This window comes from Harpia harpyja, chromosome 7 (genome assembly GCF_026419915.1).
Source record: "Harpia harpyja isolate bHarHar1 chromosome 7, bHarHar1 primary haplotype, whole genome shotgun sequence".
Taxonomy (NCBI): Eukaryota; Metazoa; Chordata; class Aves; order Accipitriformes; family Accipitridae; genus Harpia; species Harpia harpyja.
Window position 1 is genome coordinate 39,187,283 of NC_068946.1, and position 20,882 is coordinate 39,208,164.

The window sequence follows — 20,882 nt, forward strand, 5'->3', positions numbered from 1 at the left end:
GCTTGGGTCCAGGCAGCGCCCAGTGATGGGTCCTGGTCCTCCCCTGACCAGGGCACCATGGCCCAGCGCTGCCTGCACAGGGCTGGGCTTTTTCTGGCAGGAGGCCCCAGGCTCGCATGCAGCAGTGCAAGTGGCAGCGTGTGTGCCCTCCTCTGGGTGCGGGGATGTTGGTTGGCTCAGCTGGGGGATGCTCTGGGCAGCAGCAGGCCGGCACAGAGCCGGTGGTGAGCTGGATGCAGCCAGAGCAGCCCTGGCCTCACCCCAACTTTGGCAAGTGACCAGTCATGCTGTACTGGGGCAGCTGGAGGCTGGCCAGGGCCATGGGACGGGGTCGCAAGCATAGCCTGCCTGCCTGCCTGCTGCTGGTGCTTTCCAGAACAGGCTGAGTTGGATTTCCTTGGGTCGGACGGATTAAATTGATCCTGGCCAGACACCAGTGATAGGCTGCTTGCCACGTGCCCGTGGTCCGAGCCTGCCTGGAGCATTTGGTGCTCAGACGGGGGTCAGCCGGCTTCTGGCTTGGGAAGGGACATGCAAAGCACTGGAGTCACTCTTGGGGACCCCTACGAGTCCCTCATGCTGTCTGTCCCTCCCCAAGCCTTTGGATGCCCCCACGCTGCTCTTCCCTTGCAGAAAGCCGAGCAGCAACAGCCCCGCCGCTGTGCCGAGGGGTGGGTGAGGAAGAGCAGCGGGTGAGGAAGAGCAGCGGATGCTGTTGCCGAGCCCTGCTGCCAAGGTGGCCGGGGGCCGGGGGGCCAGCAGCTGACTCACTCGCCCGGGATGATTCATCTCAGGCGGCTGGCAGGAGCAGCCGGAGAGCCAGAGCGGCTTCAGCCGGGCCAGGATGTCTTGCCCAGAGCCAGCCCATCACCCTGGCCTCCAGCCCTTGGCTGAACCCATGTGCCTGCTCCTCTCGGATGCAGCCCAGCTATATACATGCCCGAGTGGGGAGCTGCCAGCCTCCCCACCACTGACCCACCACCTGCCCTGAGGAGGCCCTGGGGTGCCCGGCAGGATGGGGGGGCTGCAGCTCCCGGCCCGCTTGGCGCAGTCCCATGGCGGCGTGTGGCGGGGCGCGTGTAGGAGGAGCGGCTGGCAGCGCCGCAGCCGGGAGATAAGCTCCTCTCTCATCCTCATCGCCTGTGATGGGAGGGAGATTTATGGTTCCGAGCTGCGATTTGTGCACAGCTCCAGCACACGGTATTGATCACTCCTGGTTTCTCCTGCTGCTCCCTCATCTCCCAGCCCCTCCTGCCTGGTGAGGCGGGCGAACCGGCCCTGCCTGTTAACTCTTCCACACCTGGGGACCGCTGGGGCCAGGCACCCCTCTGTGCTGCAGCAGCTGGGGCAACAAGGAGCATCCCAGGTCCAGGCTGGCTGGGATGCCAGGGCCCACCTCTCGGGAGAATAGCAGAGTTTTCCCCCGCCGAGGCACAGAGCAGAGCAGGCAGGGGTAGTTTGGCTGGGCTGGCAGTGGGGAGTGCCCCTTGGCAAGGAGAGGGGCCAAGGGGGCAGGGGGGGACTGGAAGAGCCAAGGGGACAGGGATGGCAAGCAGTGATAAGGGGACCGGGTGGAGGGGATGGGGCTTGGTGCCAGGGATTAGTGCTGAGTGTACGGGGCTGGCAGGTGGTGACAAAGGGACAGTGCCCAGCGGACAGGGTGTGATGGCCATGGGCGATGCCAAGGGCACATGGACAGCAGCGTGCACCGAGCAGTCCTGGCGCCAGCTGAGGGGCTGATGCCGAGGGGATGGGGATAGGGGCAGCCGAAGGGGGACCGGGATGGGACTGCGGGTGGCTCTGCAGCAGCAGCAGGAAACGATGTGTGAAATGAAGAGTTCCTGCCCAGTGCCCAGAGGGAGCGTGCAGCATACTGAGCAGTGCTGGGGCCGGGGAGGGGACTGCGAGGGGGTGCATGGCTGAGGGGGTCCCCAGCACCACATGGGGACCCTGACTCAGCGTGGGGCTGTGCCCCTCCTGCAGGGGAGGCGGGAGAGGGGGCTCTCGGCATGGGAGCAGTGGGTGGCTGCCGTGGGGCTGGAGGCTGTGGGGGGCACAGCCATGCTAGATCAAGCCCTCGCTGTCCCCCCCGCGAGACGCCCCAGCCCTGCATACCCACCACCCCCTCCCCGCTTGCTGGTTTCCCGCTGCTCCGCGGAGATAATTAAATCCGCCGTTTCGGCAGGTTCCGCATCCCCTGCCAGGCGGATCCGCAATCAGCCTCGAGAGGGCCGGGGGCTCCCCCACCTGCGCACCCCCTCCCGCCCTCCCCGCCGCCACGCCACCCCCGCGCCGGGGCACCTTGCCTGGCCCTGCCGCCTCTGCCTGCCTCGGCTCCCTGCCTGCCGGCGTGACCTGTCCGCCTGCACCCTTGGGGACAATCCTGGGTGCTCGCGGGAGGGGCAACACATTCGTCTCCCGTGTCGGTGACGTCTCCTCCACCAGCCGCAGGGTCACAGCCCCATGCCGGCTCCTCTGGGGGTGTCAGCCCTGTCCCCAAAGCCAGCCTGGCTGCAGAGGGACCCGTCCGGGGGGTGGCACAGACCCTGAGCACGGGCAGGAGCAGCTCCCCACCGGCTGCCCCAGCTCCCCATCCATCCCCGGTTCCGACTTTATCATCTTCCCGCGGCACCCAGGGAAGCTTTAAATAATTCAGGGAGGTGAGCTGGAGCACAGATGCTCCCGTAGGCAGCTGGGTGCGAGCAGGCAGGCAGCGGCTGGGCGGCAGAGATAGCAGTGCCGTCCCCGCCGGCTGCCCAGGGCTTGCTGGCACCTGCCAGCCGGGAAGGAAGGGCCTGGGCTCAGCATTCACAAAGGAAAAGCACTGAGAGCATCGTCCTGAGGCAGCTCAGCAGAGGCGGGAGGTGAGCAGGGTGCCCGGGGAGCCCCACACCGTCCTGCCCCCCATGCCCAGCCCTGCGCCATGCCCCAAGCCTGGCTGGCTCACCCCCCACCCTCCCCTCTGCCCCCAATCTCCTGTGCAGCATCCCAGATTGATTCCTGGGAAAGCCTGTTGTGAAGCTGGCAGCTCTGGCTGTAAATTCAGATCAATAATTTAAGGGGGCAAAACTATTAATAGAACATTAAAATATCCACTCTTGTCTGAGGCACGAGGGTGGGAGTGAAGGTGAGGGTGCCTGGATGACCTGCACAGCCACCTCCACGCCCTGCCAAAAGCCCTGGTGCTACCAGTGCCGATGCGGTGGGGAGAGTGGCAAGCATTGCTGTAACTAATTGCCGGCTGTGCCAGGAGAGGGGAGGGAGGCATCCATCAGGGAGTGGGGTTATTGATGGACTCCAAGGCTGCTATTACCCACCAGCCCTGCTATTACACACACCGCCACTCAGTGCGTGGCCGTGGCCGCCATGCCAGCCCCTTGGCGGTGCCTTGGTCTGCACTGGCTGGGAAAACCACTGGAAACAGGTATAATTACACAGGCGGTGCTCACCAGGGGTGTTTTGGCTGCAGTCCCATTACCTGTGCTTCTGGCTACACACTGCACCGATGCTGTTCAATGCTGCCTGGGTCGTCCTCCAAGTCCCGTGTCCCCAGCCCCACAGCGAGCCAGCAGGAAGCAAACCCCATGGCACATCCCCGCTCCACCCCAGTGCCTTCTCCATCCTCCACAGCCAGCCTGGCCCCGTGCAGCCTCGCTGAGCTGCTGGCAGGAGGCAGCCCCTGCCAGCCTGGAGGGGGGAGCTGGCCGTCCCCACCCGCAGGTGACGCCCTCGGGAGCCACGGTGTGACGTGGAGAGCCCACCGCAGCCCGGCTCATTTTGGGAGGATTAGTCTGTGATCTCCCACTGCCCAGCCCCGGGGAGGGTGGCTCCGGGAAGTAGGGAAGGTGAATTTCAGGGAGATTAACCCTGGTCCCCAGCGGGATGAGAAATGGAGGTACATCTGCTCATCCGAATGGAAGGAACAGCCGCCCCGCGAGGGAGCAGATAAAAATAGGCTGACATTTACCTGCCAGCCCCAAGTAGGGTGAGTGGAGGGCACCGTGGCCAGGCCATGTCCACCGAGGGATGCAGGCATCCACTCGTGTGCCAAGCACTCACCACCCGCTGTCCTGCTCAGGCGGTAGGGACAGCGTGCAGCATGCAGCGGTGTGGCTGTGTGGCTGCAGGGCAGTGTCCTGGGGTGGCACCGGTGATGGGGAGTCCTGCGGAGGAGGGCACAAGCAGGCATCGATGCTGGGGTGATGGGACAGCCAGGCGTGTGTGCAGGGGCTGTGGCACCCTCAGGGCAGCCTGTGCGTGGAGGTGAGCAGCAAGGTGGCTGGCAGTGAGGCGAGCAGCTGTGGCATGGGCAGGGGTGGGAGTTAGGGGCAGGGCTGGTGCCCGAGCCTGGAGCCTGCTGGGGTACTTATTCCTCCCAGGGGGATGGTAGTGAAGAGAACAGGCTGGGATCCCTGGTAGAGGTGCCCTGGGAGGTGCCTGAGGAAGGTGAAGGAAACCCACCTGGGCACCCTCCCCTGCAAACAGGAGAAAGAGGCCTCTTCACCTGTCTGAAGCCCTGCAGCCCAGGCTGCCGGGAAGGGCTGGCGGCACTCTCTGCCCTGCTCAGGAGCCAGGGGATGCTGCAGTGGCTGCTCCCATCTGCCCGTAGCAGCCCCTGTCTTCCCATGCACCACAGACCAGGGCTGAGCATCCTTCTACGACGACATTAACATTTCCCGCCAGTGCTGGCAGCTCCTCCTTGGGATGACACTTGCCTCTTTGCATCCATCTCCGAGCAGTGCAGGCCAGCCACCCCGCAGCCACAGAGGTCGGCACACCTTCTCCAGCATCACCAGCTCAGCATCCCACTGCCGACAAACACTGACCTTGCTGCGTGCCCAGCGGCCAGGCACACTGCTGCACATCACCTCGGCTCTGCTCAGGGTGCCTGCCCAAGCCGAGGCACAGCAGCCTGGCCCACAGCTGGTCACCCAAGTCCCCAAGGCTGGGATAGCCCCTAGAGCTGCTAGCACTGCTGCCCTCGGGGCACAGCCTCTACCCCACCAGCACCCAGCCCTTGCCTGGCTTGGGGCACCCAGCCTGGCCCCAGCAAGCCCGAGTCCGAGCCCTCACCACCAAGAAGCCAGCGCATGGCTGCGAGTGGGAAGGGTTAACAGCTCTGAGAGCAGAGCCTCCCCTTCCTCCCCCTGCGCTGTGTTTTACAGGCCGGAGCTATTACCAGGAAATGTTCCCATCAGCACCATTGATCCCCTTGTTTACAGCCCTGTAATCCTCAGCTGTTGACTCAGGAGCAAAGAGAGGAGGGGAGGTGGTGGCTCCCTCTTGGGCATCACCTCTGCCCTGCCCGCATCCCCACGCAATGCCCGCCTGGCTCCTGCGCACCAGGGTGACGTGCACCCAAGCCCTGCGGCACCTGGCTGGGCACCGGCGGCTCTGTGGCTGGTGGGAAGATGACGGAGTGTGGCAGGAGCCTGGCTCTAGCGGTGGCCACGGCCCTGCATGAACTGGCCCACGCAGGCGGCTGCGGGTCCCCCCTCGCCGTCGGCGCTCTCCCCGGCATGCGGCTGTGCCTCCCGCCAGCTGCCTGACACCTGGTCGCAGGGCCCTGCGCGGCAGACCTGCTTTGTTCTCATTAGTGCGATGAGCGGAGCCGTCACGCTAAATTAGAGACCCTCCCGACTCGCAGCTCTGCATCTGCCAGCCAGCAGCGGCTGCCAGCCGGGAGAGCCCAGCATGGCAGCGGTGGGCACCCGCTCAGTGCCCCACGGAGGCTGCAGGCAGGATTAGGCAGCCCCCCCAGGCTGCCCGCCAGCCAGTGGCATGGCAGGGTTGGGGTGCCAGCTCCCGGCGTGGGGCATTGTCCTTGCACAGCCCTGCCTGCCCCCGTGGGTTGGCTCTCCCCACCCCAGCAGGGCACGGGTGGCTCCCCGGACCCCTACGCAAGGGCTGTGGCTCTCCCTCACCCTTAGCCGAACTGGGACTGTGCAAACCTGTGCCGAGCATCTGAGGCAAGGGCGCTTGCGTGGCGTCCATCACCGGGACTTTCACGAGCTTTTGTAATTCTTCCAGCTCCGATAACACTACAGCTCAGCCACCTCCCTGTGCTGGTGCCCACAGGCATATCCCCATGCTGGCTGGGAGGGCAGGATTATGCCTCCATCCACTCATTTACCCTACTGCCTAGATGCAGCCCATCCCCTGGCCCCTGCTCTGCTAGGACAGGATATGCTTTTCTCCCTTCCAAAGCCCTCCAGGCAGGGATCTATCTTCCCTCCCTCCGCAAGCCCTCGGGAGCCTGGCTCTCCCCCAGAGCCCACAGGAGGGGTAAGGAGCCAGGCTTCCCGGTTGGGCTGGAGCAAGGCTGCGGGTCACAGCCTGCCTCTGCTGGGGCTGATCCAGGCTGAGCAAGTCCCAGGGCTGGGCTCCCCAATGCACCCTTTCCCTGTGCCTCTCAGCTTGGCTTCACAGCACGAGCCCTGCCAGAGCACCCCCAGTCCAGCCCAGCGCACCCCTGCTCCGCACAGGCTCTGCCCCAGCCCCGACAAACCCCACATCAAACCAGGCAGCCTTACAGCCTGCAAAAACCAGCCCCTGGCAGCTTTCCCCACCCCTGATCCCCAGTCACCGGGGGCTAGGATCCCCTTGTCAGCACGCCAGCAGTGCCCCAGGCTGCGGTTGCTGGCACAGGGGCCATGCCCAGCCCTCCCTGCCCCCCCAGAACGTCCTGTCACTGGGCACTCACTGTCTGGAAGTTGCTGCCGTTGCACTCCTCATCACCGAACATACAGTGGACAAGCATCTCGCCCAGGTCCAGCTGGTGGCCCACGCGCCCATAAAATTCCTCCAGGTCGAAGGGGCGGCTCTTCTCCTCCTCGCTCATGGCCAGCGTCCCCAGCAGAGCCTCCAGTCTGCTCTTCTCTGGGCTCTCCGGCACCAGGGGCTGGCCAGCCCCATCCAGGAGACCCAGCATCTCCCCTGCCCAATACAGGTCATGGCCAGAGAGCTGCGAGAAGCGGGCAGGGTTGAGATTGCAGAGTGTGACGGCGGGGAAGGTCTTGTTGGGCGCCGTCTCCTCCTCCAGCTGGGTGCTGTGGGGGTACTGGAAGTAGAAGCCCATGCACTTGGCATAGGCGTGGATGAGGAGGGCCAGCGAGCCCAGGAAGGCCAGCAACCACAGCAGGTTTCGGGCAGTGTAGCGCCGGTGCCGGAAGATGTGCTGGATGCCATGGAGGGTAGAGCGGCCGGCAAACTCCTCCAGGCTGCATGGGCGCCGCTGCGGGGCCGGAGCATCGCATGTTGGGTGCTCGTCGGGGCAGCCCCCCGCAGGAAGGGATGCCAAGGGCTGGGGAGGACCCCAGGGGCATGGGGGGGCCCTCTGGTCTTCCTCCAGCCACATGCTGCCAGACAGCTCTGCCTCCCCCTGCTAAGCCGAAGGTGCTGGAGGAGGTTTGAGGAGTGGATGACCAGCACGGCCAAGGGGCAGGCAGGCGGGCTGGGCTGTGCGGCAGGCAGCGTGCGCCAGCGCCGGGGTGGGACCGGTGCGGCATGGTGCTGCCCACACCCTGCCCCGAGCGGGAAGCTTGCTGAGTGCCGAGACCACAGACGTACTTAGTGATTGCCGCATCCTGCAGGAACCGGAGCCAGAGGCTGAAACATCCTGGAAAGCTCGGGGCGTTCTCAGCGCCTGTCCCCTGGGGGTGCAGGCAATTAGCTGGAGTCCTGCTCTACTTCCACCATCTCTGTGCACTTAGCGTGGGCTCCCCCGGGAGGGAGAGGCAGGCAAACTCCTCACATCCCCCTGCCAGGGCATATAGAAGCCACCCGGGGGCAGGGCTGCATGACCCCAAGCTCAGGAGAGGTACGTGGGCAGCTGTGTCTTAGGGGGCAACGGCTCTCTGGCCACGGGGATGTGGTGGGCCCCCAAGCTCTGCACCAGCCTTGCAGGAGCACAGCTCGGAGACATCGGGCTGGCCAAGGAGCCGAGGTGCCGAGTGTCATTCTTGTCACAGCTCCTGCACCCTTGGGCTCAAGCACCTCTTCTGGGCTCCCCACAAGCTGCGAGGCGGCAGGCTCCCGCCAGCATAGGGCAAGGATAGGGGGTGGCAGGGCACTCGGGGGGGCAGTGACACAGACCCCAGGGGAGCACCAGGTGCTGGTACCACCTGCATGCCATCGCGGGGATGCTGACAGGCTCTCCGGTGTGGCGCTACCTTGAGGCCAGGAGCTCTGGCGCGGTGCTGGGGCTGGCACAGCTCAGCATCCCTCACCCTCGAGGTGCGCAGGAAGAAGCAAAATCTTTTATGAGCTAGCAATATAGCTGAGGAAAACAGTTGCTTGTGAGTACTGAGAAGCACCCGTGTACCCAAAAGCTTATCTCCTTTTCTGAACCATCTCAGTTGGTCTAGTAAAAGGTATTTGCCTTTCCCTCCCGGTCTTGCCACGCATGCACCTACCTGGGCAGATCCCGCAGCGTTGTTTCGCTGGCAGTGGGAGCAGAATGGAGATATAGAGCAGAGCCTCATCCATGGAGCTGGGGAGGACAGGTCAGGATGGGGGAGGATGCCCAAGCTGGGAGGGGGCCTGTGTTCCCCCACTCTGCTCCCCACATTGGGCACAGGAACCTCCCAGGAGGGAAGATGGGGAAATCAGAGGCGAGGATGCCAGGGCACAGGAAGGAGGTGGTGCCCAGGCCCAGTGGGGCTGGAGGGGGGCGGGAGGGCTGGGCTCTCTCCTGAGGATGCTCGGATCTGGCCGGGCACCCCGTGGGGCCCGGAGTGGAGCAAAAGGCAGTGCAAGGCCCCGTGGTGTCTGCAGCCACGGGCCGGCAACACTGGCCCTGCCCAGCTGCGCTCCCCTGGCCTGTGCTCCCCAGCACAGCTCTAAATCCATTAGCTTTGCATAATTAGATTTTTCTCAATTACCAGATTATGATAATTAACAGCTCATTTGTAGGAGGCAGTGCCTAATCCCGGCATCGCGCTTGGCTCGGCGCCAGCCTGGCTCACAAGGCTGCGGGATGGCAGGCAGCAGGGCAAACACCGGCAGGGGGGAGCCCTGCCAGGGGGGCAGGTGGCCTCAGGGATGCTCCCAGGATCCCCCAAAAGCTCTCCCCCACTGGTGACACAGACCTCCCCTGCACCGCCTGGCCAACGCAGCCTGCCCAGAGGGGTCGTTCCCCCAAAACAGGGGGGATGAGAGCCCATGCAGGGGCAGCATCTGCTAGCAAGGGGAGTCAGCAGGGTTTTAGAAGTGGCTTGGGCACCCATGCGGCTCTGGAGATGCAGAAAACACCCTGCGATGTCTCCTCCTACAAGCAGCCACCAAGGGAAACCAGGGGAGAGGTTAGCATTGTGGGCTGGGCTGGCGCGGCTGAAGTCATTAAGGGGCTTGTTAATGAACTTTCCTTGTCAATAATGTTGCCGAGGAAGGACAGGAGAGCAGGGTAGCAGGAGGCAGCCACCGGTAAGGTACCAATCTCCATCACGAGAAGGCAGGGCAGTTCAGGCAATTACTGCCCATCAACAGAGCTTCATCCCTAGTAAAATAATAGAACAAATATTAAGTGAAAAATGTTTCTGAGGACCTCGAGGGCAGGGGAATGGGGAGCAATAAATATGTGCTCGGAGCTCACACAGAATAAATCTGCCCAGTCCAACTTGATTGCCTTTTTTGGGTAAAATTGCTAAACGAATTGATGGAGAGGAGACAAGAGGTGTGATGTATCAGGCTTTTATTAAAGCATTTGATATAGCATCTCAGGGAATTAATTCCAGTTGGCAGGGACAGCTGTCCCCCGCCCACGCTGGGTGCAGCCAAGGAGGCAAGCGTGATGGGGCAGGCCGGGGACACAAGGGGAGCGTGGTGGCATCGTGTGACACTGGTGTACGCAGCACTGGTGGTGGCAGCCCCTCTTCTCCCATCCCAGGTGAACAGGCTGCAGCTCCAGTCCCCATGGGGCAGTGCCCGTAGCCAGCCTGGTGCCCCACTGCACCCATTTGGGGCCACCACCTCCATGTGCCCAGGGCCATCCTGCAGCTTCAGGGCTCTTTTGCTCCTGCCATGGGCTCTGCCTGCAGAGCTCTGGCTGGGAAGTGGCATCGAGTGTGGGCAGCGGTCATGCCCAGCCAGGCACGACTGGCTGGCACGTCTCAAGCCATTCCTGTGCGTCTCCTTTGCATGGCGTTTCTGATCTTCTGCCATGAGCGACTCCAGGCAGGGGATCTGGTCCTGCGTCTCTGCCCAGCATGGGCGGCAATTTCGGCTCATACAGGCAATAAATCAGCCTGCTTGCCTGGAGGTGGCTGTGCGGCCCCTGCCGCTTCAGCTCGAATTTCCCAGTCTCAAATTACCCCGGGGTTGCCTGAGAGCTGGCTAGTTTTGTGCCGCTCATCCGAACTCCCCAGCTCCATTTCTGTCACCAGATTTTGCCAAAGGCTCTCAAATGTCCCCCTGCCCAAGAGCAGCATCTCCCAGCACCCAGTCCCTGTGGGCAGCCCTGCTGGGGAGCAGAGCTGCACCAGCCCTGGCTGCTCAACATCGCGGGGAGCCGGACGAGCCTCAGCAAGGCAACTTCGCTCAACCGCAACGGCATTTGCTCCTTGGCCAGATCAGCACAGGGTCAGAGGTCCCAGGCCAAATACCGACATGTTTTGCTTAGCGGGGGAGCAGCCCAGAATGTGGTTTTTGCTGGAAACCACCTGGAGCATTTCTCCTTGAAAACAGTTTCTCCCGATGGGGTTGCTTTGATGCTCACACTGGGAGCACCGCACGCAGCAGTTACACTCCCAGCTGGAGCCTCCTTTCCCCTCACCCAGGAGTCCTTCTTGCCATCCCCTTCGGCCTCGACAGCCCCTTCCCTGTCTCCGGTGTGCCAAGGAGCCGGGGGCTGGAGGTGCTGGAGGTGCTGGCAGGCTCTCTCACGGAAACAGCCCTGCCATGGGGCAGCAAGCGAGGGAGTCCTGCTGCTGCCAACACCCACAAAGTGATGGGGTCCCCGGGAGCTGCGAGATGCCAGGAGAAGCCAGTGGGGAAGGGGCTCGTGAAGGCACAGCTCACCCCAGCGCCTGCCCAGCTAAGCTGCTCCATAAGAAAGGCACTAAAGATCCATGAGACCATTCAGACATCCCAGGTGGGTGTGATGAGCAGAGCACCAGTGGTTCGGGGGCCGAGCAGAGAGAAAAGCTCTGTGTTTTTGTGGCATCAGCAGATCCCTCCCACACCCCCCACTTTTGGGGTGACAGAAGAAGCTATCAAATAAGGCACATCTGCAGTGGTCCCAGCAGCAGCCTCTTCCCTTCCTGCTATCTCCTCTCTCCCCGCAGCCTGCTCCTTCCCACACCAGCCTCCTTCCAGCTCCTTGTGCTGGTGTTAATCCCCTAATCTGTGCAAAGCAACAATTTTCTGCATGGCACAGCAGCTGGTTTGAGATCTGCATCCCTCCTCCCCCAAAAGCCAGCTCCCTTATCAGCAGCAGGTATCAGGTGAGCCATGCACCATCTACCTCCGATAAACCTATGTTTTATTTTGCCCTATTTCCATTTATCTCTGAGCCTGTAATTATCCCTCTTCTCACAATGTGTTGTGCTGCCTTGCGCTCTGAGGAGCGGAGGGGATGTGTGCTTTGCTGGGCAGCCCTGGACCACAGGCTCCTGCTGGCAGGGTTCGAGGAGCCGGTGGGGCGATGCTCGGGGACGAATCCTGCCCACCACGCTGGCTGCGGAGCCACCCCTCCTCTCTCCGCACCCGGGCCGCATTCCCTTTAATCTCACACAGCAGCAGAGATGGATTTTCTCCCTGTGAGCCAGATGTGTTGCACGGAGCATAAACACCCGCGACAGTTGTTGTGCTCCTCGGTGCGAAGGCATCAGATGTCTGCATTAAAACAAAGCTCTCCACTTAATTACTCAGGCTGATAATTCAGTGCGTGGAGGCGGCTCTGGCTGAGAGCAGAGGGCTGGATCACAGCTGGGACTGGAGAGCCTTGGAGTGCGCATTAATCCCGGCTCTTGCAGCCTTGATTAACGGTGCTGGAAACCTGCCCACCCTGCTCATTCCCAGGGGAAGGGTCTGTCCCGGCACCCACTCGCTGCCCCACTGGAGGGGGCCCAGGCTGGTGCCCGAGGTGCTCTGCTGACCCCTCGATGGGCCAAGGCATCCCCTGCCCAGCATCTTCAGGGTGGGGTGGTCCAGGACATGGGGACCATCACTTGGAGGGTGCTGTACTGCCCTGAGAACACCAACACCCATCCACTGCATCTGGACCCCAAGGGAGCTTCACGCAGGACAGGGAGGGCAGGGCCCCAGGGTCACCCGTGCAGGGACCCGCTGCAAGAGCACGGCTGGCAGGAGCTGGAGCCAGCCCTGTGGACAGACTCAGAGCAGGAGCAGGCAGACCACCAAAGGCTTTCTCCTTGGGGCTCAAGCTGCCTGCTACTGTTGACCTGCATTTCTTCTCCCATGGACCAGCAAACACCTCCTGCAAATTCACCTCGCTGCCCTCTGTCACCACTGGGGCCCAGAGCCTTCCTGGGGGAGCCCCTCACTCAGCCGTCGGGGCAGGCGTGTGCCTTCAGCCCATGAGTGCCCAACCCTGCTCTGCCAGTCTCTCTAGGATGGGATGCTCATGCATTGGGCTGCTCTCTTGAACCCATCTCCCCTGCCACCTCCCTCCAGCCTGGTCCCCCAGCCCAGCCCCTACCCCCTTCCCTCTCCCCATCCCTCCCTGATCCCTGTGCCTGGGCATCCTTGGATCTGGGGCATCCCTCTCCCAGCAGAGTGCCCATCCCCGGGCACCCTGTGGGCTGGTGCTGCCGCAGATCCGCCTGTGGGGTCCTGTCTGTCCAGGGAGACTGATTTCCTCCAGCTCTGCTCCTGCCCTCTTATCTCTCCTCCCCGGGCTGCACGCCTTGCTCCACAGCCCTGGCGAGCGGGAGCGATAGACCCCATCCTGCCCGGGCTGAGCACCGAGGCTGGTGCTGGGCATACAGGGCAGCCGGGCCCGATGCAGGCAGGCAGGCAGGCAGCTGCGGACAGCACCACCCCAGCGGGGCCCCAAGGGTTAAGTTGTCATGTATTCAGGGCCACGCGCTGGCCAGGAATTACACTTTTATCGGCATGCGGTGCTGCCGCCGCTTGAATTGGGACTGGGAACTCTATTTCCGAGCTCACCCAAATTATTCTCAAAGAGATAAAGCGCGGTGCAGAGCAGCGCCGGCGCTTCATTAACATTCCCCAGCCCATTCAGCTTTAAACGAAGATTGCCTGCCTCGGAAAATGATAAAATTGAACATGTGAAGCAGGGCATTATGTTCCATCAGCCGATATTATTTCCCACGCAGGGGCCGAGCGGAGACACAAACAGCTATTTATGCAGCGCCTGGCCAAGCTGGGGTGGTTTGGGAAGGGGGGAGCAGGCGGGGGGGGCACAGGGTGGGTGGCGAGTGTCCCCCTCCCATCCCCAGGCATGAGAGGGGCTGCCTGCACGCTGCCATGGCCACTCTGCCATGGCCACTCTGCCCTACTGGGGGCTCCTGGGCTTGTGCCCAGGGTGCATGGCGGGTCTGGGGACCACAGACCTGCTCCATGCATTGGGTGAGGGAAGGTCCTCAGGGGTGCGTGGGGTCCCCCGGGCAGCACTGGCCATGTCCTGCAAGGTTGGGGCATCTCCATCTGCTGCCCTGCCCCCGGGGGATGTGTGTTCCTTGCTAGGGCTGAGCAAGCGGGGTGCTGGCTCCATGTGCAGGATGGGGTCCCACCTCCCGGGGCTGGGTGCTGGGCTGGCAAGTGCTGGGGAGCACCTGCAGCCGGGGAGTGCGTGCCTCCCCAGAGACAGGCAGCGGAGGGCTGAGCAGGCAGGGAGGGCTGAGCAGGCAGGCCCCCAGGGCTGCAATTGGATTTTGTTGGCCATGCCGAGCCTATCGATCCAGCAGTAATTAAAGTCGCTCCAAAACCTGACTCATTCAACCTTGGGAGGAAGGAGCTTCTCTGAGAAACACCCTCGGCTCCCCATGCGCTGGCACAGCGTAGAGCTCAGCCTGCCGGGTTGCTGCCAGCCCGTCTCAGCCCCCCGCCAGGCTCTGTCCCCAAGGGGAACCCTGCCTTGGGACTGCCTGGTGCCCAGGGCAGCAGCACCCCATCAGGCAGCGTCCCCAGCACCGCACAGCCCTGATGAGGTTCAGCCCTTGGGGTGGGGTCCGTGCCACCTGGATCCTATAGCCCGGGATGAACGCAGGCTATTTTCTCACCAAGCGCCTCAGACACATCCCTGGGATGTGGGGGTGCTCCCCCGTGCGCCTTGCTTGTCACTGCCTGGGCCCTGTGTGGGACCGGCATGGGGAGAGGAGCCTGTTGAATCTGCAGCCACCCCTGAGAGGCATCGGGGTGCTGGGGGGACCTGCTGCTGCATGCCCATGGGGTGCAAAACCACTTCTCGAGGTCAGAGGCAGCCGGGGAGGTGTGAAGGCATGCGAGGGGCCTGCGAGCGTGTGTGTGTGTGTGTGTGTGTGTGTGCACGGACTTGCACGCCCAGCCCTGCCGCCAGCCCCACTGCTATTCCCGGTATTCGCAGCAGGTCGGGACAGGCACCGAGGAGGGGGAGCTGCCATTCACCGGGGCCCCTCGGAACCCCGCCCGGAGCCCCCGCGAGAACGCAGGGCCACCAGGACCTGGGGGCTGCGGCAGGGAGGGGGGCCCGGGGCTGGGGGCTGCTCCGGGGAGCCCCTGGGCGGGGGACCCCCGGGGGGCACAGCACCCTCGCAGCGCCGGGCAGCGGCTGGGCTTTCAGGCGGGGAGGTGGCTCCATCTGCAGGACACGGCCCCGGCCGGGAGCCCCGGTGCTGGGGGGTCCCCGCCGCCCCCGCCCGCCGCCAGCCGGTTTGCATGCGGGGCACAGCGGCGGGGGACAGCGGACAAGGACACCGGCTCCTCCGGCTCCCACCCGCGCCGCTCCCGGGAAGCGGGGCTGCGGGAAGCGGTGCCGGGAGCCAGCCCCCCTCCCGCACCCCTACACCCCCCAGCGCACCCCACGCCCGGTGCTCCCGCCCGACGCCCCCGCACCCCCAGAGCACCCCGCACCCGCTGCGCCTGCACCCCTCAGGTGCTCTCGTCAGGTACGCCCGGTGCCCGGGCACCCCACCCTCCCTCAAAGGCGACCCCCACTCGGCACCCTCGTCCTGCCCAGGGCTCTTGCCCCGCACCCCGGGGCACCCCACGCCCAAGGCTCCCAGGAGGGCTCCCCCGAGCCGGCAGCCGTCGGGGCGGCGGGTCGGGGCCCCGGTGGCGGCGGGAGGCGGAGGCGGAGCCGGGACGGGCTCCACCCCGGCCCCCGGCCCACATAGGCCGGCCGGGAGGGCACCTCGCCCCCGGAGCCTGCGCCGTCCCGGGGCCGTACGGCGGATCCCGGCGGCCGGAGAAGAGCGCGGGGCAGGAGCTCCGGGGGCTGGGGAGCGAGTCCCCGGGCGGGGTGGGAAGGGGGGGCCGTGCTGCCTGGCGGCGGGGGCGGGGGGGGGCGGTGTCTCACCCCGTCCCAGGGCGGCGGGATGCTGCGGCAGCGCTGCGGACGGCTCCTGGCCCGGCTGGAGCGGGCGCTGCAGCTGCTGGAGCTCGGCGGTAGCGTGGAGGAAGGTGGGTGCGCGCAGCCCCTCGGCCTGGGGCACCCCGGGACCCCCGGCTCTGCGGCCAGCGGGGGCTGGGGACCGGCCCCCCGTCCCGGCTGGCCACCCGCTTGTGTTGCCCCCAGACTACATCCAGATTGCTCAGCGCTTCGAAGCGACGCGCCAGAGATGCTGCCGCCTGGAGCAGGATGGACGGTGGGCCCGCGAGCAGCTGGCTCGTGTGGAGGCCGAGCGGGCAGCGCTGGAGGTGAAGCTCAAGCACGCCCGCAACCAGGTGGAGGTGGAGATGAAGAAGCGGCACCGTGCAGAGGCTGAGCTGGAGAAGCAGGTCTGGGAGCTGGCCGTAGGGGTACCCCGCGTGGGGCTGGCTGTGGGGACCTCAGCCCGCTCACCGCCACCTCGTTTCGCTCGCAGGAGCGCAAGCTTCAGCTGGTCTTCGAGTCCCTGATGCGGGAGCCATGGGGCAGCGGGGTGCTGAGCAGGGAGCAGTGCTCTGTCCTCAGGGCCCTGGCTGGCCAGCGCCTCGGGACAGCCCTGGCATCGGGCAGGAGGTGAGCAGGGCTGGCGGTCCTCGCCCCAGCCCCTTGGGCAGCCCTGGGCTTGGCTGTGCCCCTCTCCCCCTCACCTCTGCTGGGCTCGAGGGGCTGGCTGGGCACGGGGGTGCTCGGGCTCTGCAGAGGCATCACCCATGGGCTCGCAGGAGTAGCTGTATGAGTAAGTGCTGGCTGGGGGGGGTGCCCCAGCTGGGCTGACACCCAGCTTGCTCCACAGGTCGTCTGCAGTGGACGAGTCATGCCAGTCCCTCCTGTCCCACTCGGACATCAGCTACGACCGCACCGAGGATGATGTGGTAAGGAGCAACCCGATGCAAGTCCCCAGGTTCAGCTTCTCCCCAGCAGTGAGGGGGTAGTTTTGTCCCGCTCCTGCAGTGGGGCAGTCCCTTTGCATGGCCATGGTTAGGGGCCGGCTGCCATTGGAGCTGGATGCTGGGGGTGTATCTGGCCCCGTGCAGCCCTGCCAGCCCTCAGCTTCCCCGCTGCCTTTCAGGATGTTGATATGACCGTGGTGCGGACCCTGAAGCGCAAAGCCCAGGAGAGGCAGGTACGAGGGAAATGCTGGGATGTGGCCGCCCGTGGGGGCTAGTGTGGAGGTGGGGTCTGCGCCTCTGCATGGGTGAGGATCCCCCGGCTCTGCTCTGCACTGTGCCCCTGGGACCCTCTACCCACACAGGTCAGCAGCCTGGGCTGGGGTGCTGGCCCTGGGCCATGCAGGGTTAGCGCACCCAGATACTTCTCCATCCCAGCACAGGAGGCTGCAAGGAGCCTGGCAGGGGGTTTAATTTATTGATGCTGGGCTGGGAGTGCTGTCTCTCAGCAAACCTCCTGCGATCAATAGAAACTCCATTACCCTCCACTGTGGCCCAGCTGGGCTCTTCAATAATTCATCCCCACGTGCGGGCATCCCACACCCCTCTCCGCTCACACCTCTGCATTGCAGGCCTGGCCTGGCTTCCCCCAGCCTCTGGGCTGACTCCAACCCAGGTGGGGGGCCTGGGTCCCCATGGTGCCTGGTGTAGGGCAGGCAATGCTGCGGGGCAGGGCGAGACTGAGACCTTCTGTGGGGCTGAGACCACTTGGCTCAGGCGCTCTGGAGCGGGGAGCAGAGTCAGGGAGGGGGTCCCTGTCTACCCTTTACCCCATGTGCTCTGTCCCCAGCGTGTGTCCCTGGCCCCTCAGATCGGCCCCGTGGTGGTGGCGAAGCGGCACCGTTCTTCTGTGGCACTCCACAACACCGTGAGTAGGGACCCCAGTGCGCCCTGGGTGGGGATGGGGTGTGTGGGCTGCCCAGTGCCAGATGGCAATGCCGCAACCTTCAGTCCTGCGGGCCTGTGGGTGCTGTGGGGTCTGTGGGGTGCTCAGCTGTCCTCTCTGTGTGCCTGTGCCCTGCAGCCTGTATTCCCCCGGCACCAGAGGGGGCTGTGCTAGACCAGTGCCCTGCAACCTGTATCCCCCCTGTACCCATGGTGATGGTACCCCTGGCTGTGCAGGACAGCAGGGCCAGAGAGCAGGCACAGCAGAGCTCATGGGGAGATGCTGGAGCACTGTGCAGCTGCAGCCAGGCATGTTCTCACTGCCCCCCACCTCAGCAGGCGAGTGTCCCCTCTGTGCCCCCTCCTGCTGAGGTTCCAGGCCCTGCCGGCAGCCTCCTGCCTGCTGTTCTGGTGCCGCGACGCCGCTCTCGCCAGGGACATCGTGTCTCCACGCGTGCAGGTCACGGGAAGGGCTAGGGAGGGGGCTCATGGGTGGTGTGGGACCAGCTTCAGGGTGCTTCCATTACAGGGGAGGGAGGGGTCTGCTGGGGGATGCTTGTTCCTACCATGGGAGTACTGGGGTCCTTGAGACATGCCAGATGCCACTGTCCCAGGGAAGCTGGGATGCTGCAGGGGCTCCCTGGCAGGTGGGAAGCCTCCCCACATCTCAGCTGGGAGCTGGGGTGGTTTGCCTTTCAGGGCCACCTCTACTGCCTCCTCTCTCTGCAGAGCTGACCACGGTCTGGGGCACCAGTGAGGATCCAGGCTGCCGTGCTCCAGGGCAGGAGAGCCATACCGAGGGCAGCTCCGTGCGGCAGCCAGCGCCAGAAGCCTTCCACTCGCCTCCACAGGGCTTCCCACCACTCCAGCACCAGTTCACCTCCAAAACGGTGTGTGTCCCAGCCTCTCTCCCTCCTCTTGGCTGCTATGGAGAAAGGAGCTGGGTAGGGGGAGCAGGTCTGGGGAGGGGGGCAAAGCTCTCCTCCATCCTCCCCACCCCAGCTCTGCACGCACAAGAGATGGGTGGAGGTGGTGGGGGCTGGTTTGGGAGGGATGAAGGAGTGGTACTGGGTATCGGCAAGAAGTGGGGGCCCTGATCCTGCTCCCTCTCTCCAGGTGATCCGCCCTGAGCCGTGCGGTGTCTGTGGCTCCCGCATCCGCTTCGGGAAGGCTGCCGTCAAGTGCCGCCAGTGCCAGCTGCTGCTGCACCCCAAGTGCCGGGAGCAGTGCCCCAGCCTCTGCACGCCCCGGCCTCACCACCACGCCTGGCCCCGTGAGGTGAGGGGGGCATGGCAGTGCTTGGGGGCTGCTCCGTGTCCCTGTGGGGCTGCCAGGCTGCTGGCCCTGGGATGCTGGGGCTCTGCCTGCCCTGGCGACAGGGCTGGGTGGTGGGTACAGAGCGGGAGTCGGCATTGTCCTCCCCAGGGCGTGCTGGCTGACTTCGCCCCCCCCACGCCGCCCCTGGTGCCCGCGCTGGTGGTGCAGTGTGTGACCGAGGTGGAGACGCGAGGCTTGACAGAGGTAGGGGCCGGGGCGGTGGAGGCGGTGATGCCATGGTCCCCACGAGGCTGAGCCCTTCTCCCTGTGCCCCAGACAGGGCTGTATCGGGTGCCGGGCGCGGAGCAGCTGGTGCGGGAGTGGAAGCGGAGGCTGCTGCGGGCTGGAGGTGCACTGCCTGCCCTCAGCAGCGTGGCTGACATCCACGTGGTGTGTGGGGTGCTCAAGGACTTTCTGCGGGGGCTCAAGGAACCACTGGTCACCTTCAGCCTCCACCCTGCCTTTCTGCAGGCTGCTGGTGAGTGGGGGGGTCCCAAGCTGGGAAGGGAAGGGGCTGCTTCTCCCCTAACACTGCTCCATGGTGCCACTATAGACATCCCGGACGATGCCGCCTGCAGCACAGCCCTGCGCCATGTGGTGAGCAAGCTGCCCCCAGCCAACAGGGACACCCTGGCCTTCCTCATGCTGCATCTGCTCAGGTGAGGGGCTCATCCTGGCAGGGGCTCTCCTGGGCCTGTCCCCATCTCCTGGCTCTCTGCCCCTCATCCAGGCTCCATGCCCCACAGTAGGGAACCTGGGCTGAGGAGGAAGGGCCCCATGGCCAGGCAGTGTGCTCACACTGTCTGTCCCTCCTCGCAGGGTGTCGCGCAGCCCCAACTGCAAGATGGACGTGTTCAACCTGTCCCGTGTGTTTGGTCCGACGCTGGTGGGACACAGCTCGGCCAACCCCACGCCGCTCGCCATCATGGAGGACACGCCGCGGCAGTCCAAGGTGAGGGCATCCCTGAGGCGTGGGGTGTACCCTGGGTGCTGCCAGCATCCCCATACTCCATCCCTCCCTGCCCAGGTGGTGGCTCAGCTCCTCTTGCTGCCACCTGACTTCTGGAGAGGCTTCGTGGGGACAGAGCAGGAGAACCTGGTGCCAACACCAGCCCCAGGAGGTGAACGTGGTGAGGCATGGGAGCCCTGGCCCCCTCCCTGCCCTTGCCCTGTGGCTCCTGAAGTGTCCTGGCTGCCTTTGGCTGGGCTAGGGTGCAATAGGTGTCCCCCCTCTGTCCTGCAGAGCCGTTCTTCCATCCCATCGCCTCCCCGGAGCCCAAGCCGGGCCAGCTGAGCCCAGCTGGCACCTGCTGCCTCCCCACCACCCTGCGGAGCTGCGTGGGCACAGCCACCCGGCCCCCGTGAGTGCTGCCGCGGGTGGGTGGGGGGCCCCGAGGGAGCTCGCTTTGCACCCCTGACTCATCTCTCCCCACGCAGGCAGGGGCCGGCCCCGAGGAAGGTGGTGGGCCGGTTCTTCCCTTCTCCCTTGTAGCCTGCGGCAGTGGCTCCCTGGGGGTACCGGAGGAGGAACAAAGCTTGCGGGACCAGGCAGCTGCCTGTGGGCCAGTCATGCCGAGCTCCAAGCTCTGCTCTGCTTCCCTGGGGACTGGGGAGCAGGGCTGGCTCTGCCCAGCTGTGGTGGTGGGGACACTGCCCCAGTGCTGTACTTAGGGGCAGGTTTGTATTAAATGTTTGCAGCAAAACGAGCCTGGCTGTGGCTGCTGTCTGTCCCTCCCTGCTGCTGCCAGGTCCCAGCGTTCGGGGTTCACTGGCATGATGGAGCCTGGCTGGGCAGTGGACAAGAGCTGTACTGACAGCAAGGGTTAGCAGTGCTCCCCAAATACCCTGCTTTTGCTGGGCGGGGAGGGCAGGCAGAGCCCCCTCCTGCCCTAGCTGAAGCCCTCCTCTCCCTGCCCTGGAGCCCAGGATGTGGGAGGCCCCTCTTTCAGCCCAGATGTTGGCCTCAAGTAATCAGAGCTGCTGCTGCTCAGGGCAGGACAACCTTAAAGCATTTCCAGACTTCCTGGCACCTCAGCAGAGGCCCCTTTAACTCCTTCCTTCCCTCCAGCCCCACCGCTGGAGCTGCAAAGCCCAAGCAGGGCTGGGATGCACAGCGCTCTCCCTCCAAGAGGGGGAAGCTGGATGAAGCTGTAAAGGAGCAAGGGCTCAGGAAGGGCTTGTCC

The 20,882-nt window shown here is 64.7% G+C and overlaps 2 protein-coding genes across 2 annotated transcripts in view; one reads left to right on the forward strand and one right to left on the reverse strand.

Annotated features, from left to right (window-relative positions):
* ASIC4 (acid sensing ion channel subunit family member 4) overlaps positions 1-7,372 on the reverse strand; it is a 65,851-nt gene extending 58,479 nt beyond the window's left edge. Inside the window, exon 1 of the mRNA XM_052793148.1 lies at positions 6,704-7,372. Coding sequence (XP_052649108.1) covers positions 6,704-7,357 — 654 coding nt within the window. The 5' untranslated portion in view covers positions 7,358-7,372. The remainder of the gene's footprint in view (positions 1-6,703) is intronic.
* Positions 7,373-15,497: 8,125 nt separating this feature from the next.
* Positions 15,498-20,211, forward strand: LOC128144189 (rac GTPase-activating protein 1-like). The gene is made up of 15 exons (XM_052792666.1): positions 15,498-15,582; positions 15,698-15,900; positions 15,987-16,123; positions 16,344-16,422; positions 16,620-16,673; positions 17,288-17,365; positions 17,722-17,842; positions 18,112-18,272; positions 18,499-18,660; positions 18,808-18,903; positions 18,976-19,177; positions 19,253-19,358; positions 19,519-19,829; positions 19,943-20,060; positions 20,137-20,211. The coding sequence occupies exons 1-15, from the start codon at positions 15,498-15,500 to the stop codon at positions 20,189-20,191; spliced, it is 1,968 nt and encodes a 655-aa protein (XP_052648626.1). The 3' UTR covers positions 20,192-20,211.
* Positions 20,212-20,882: the final 671 nt, after the last annotated feature.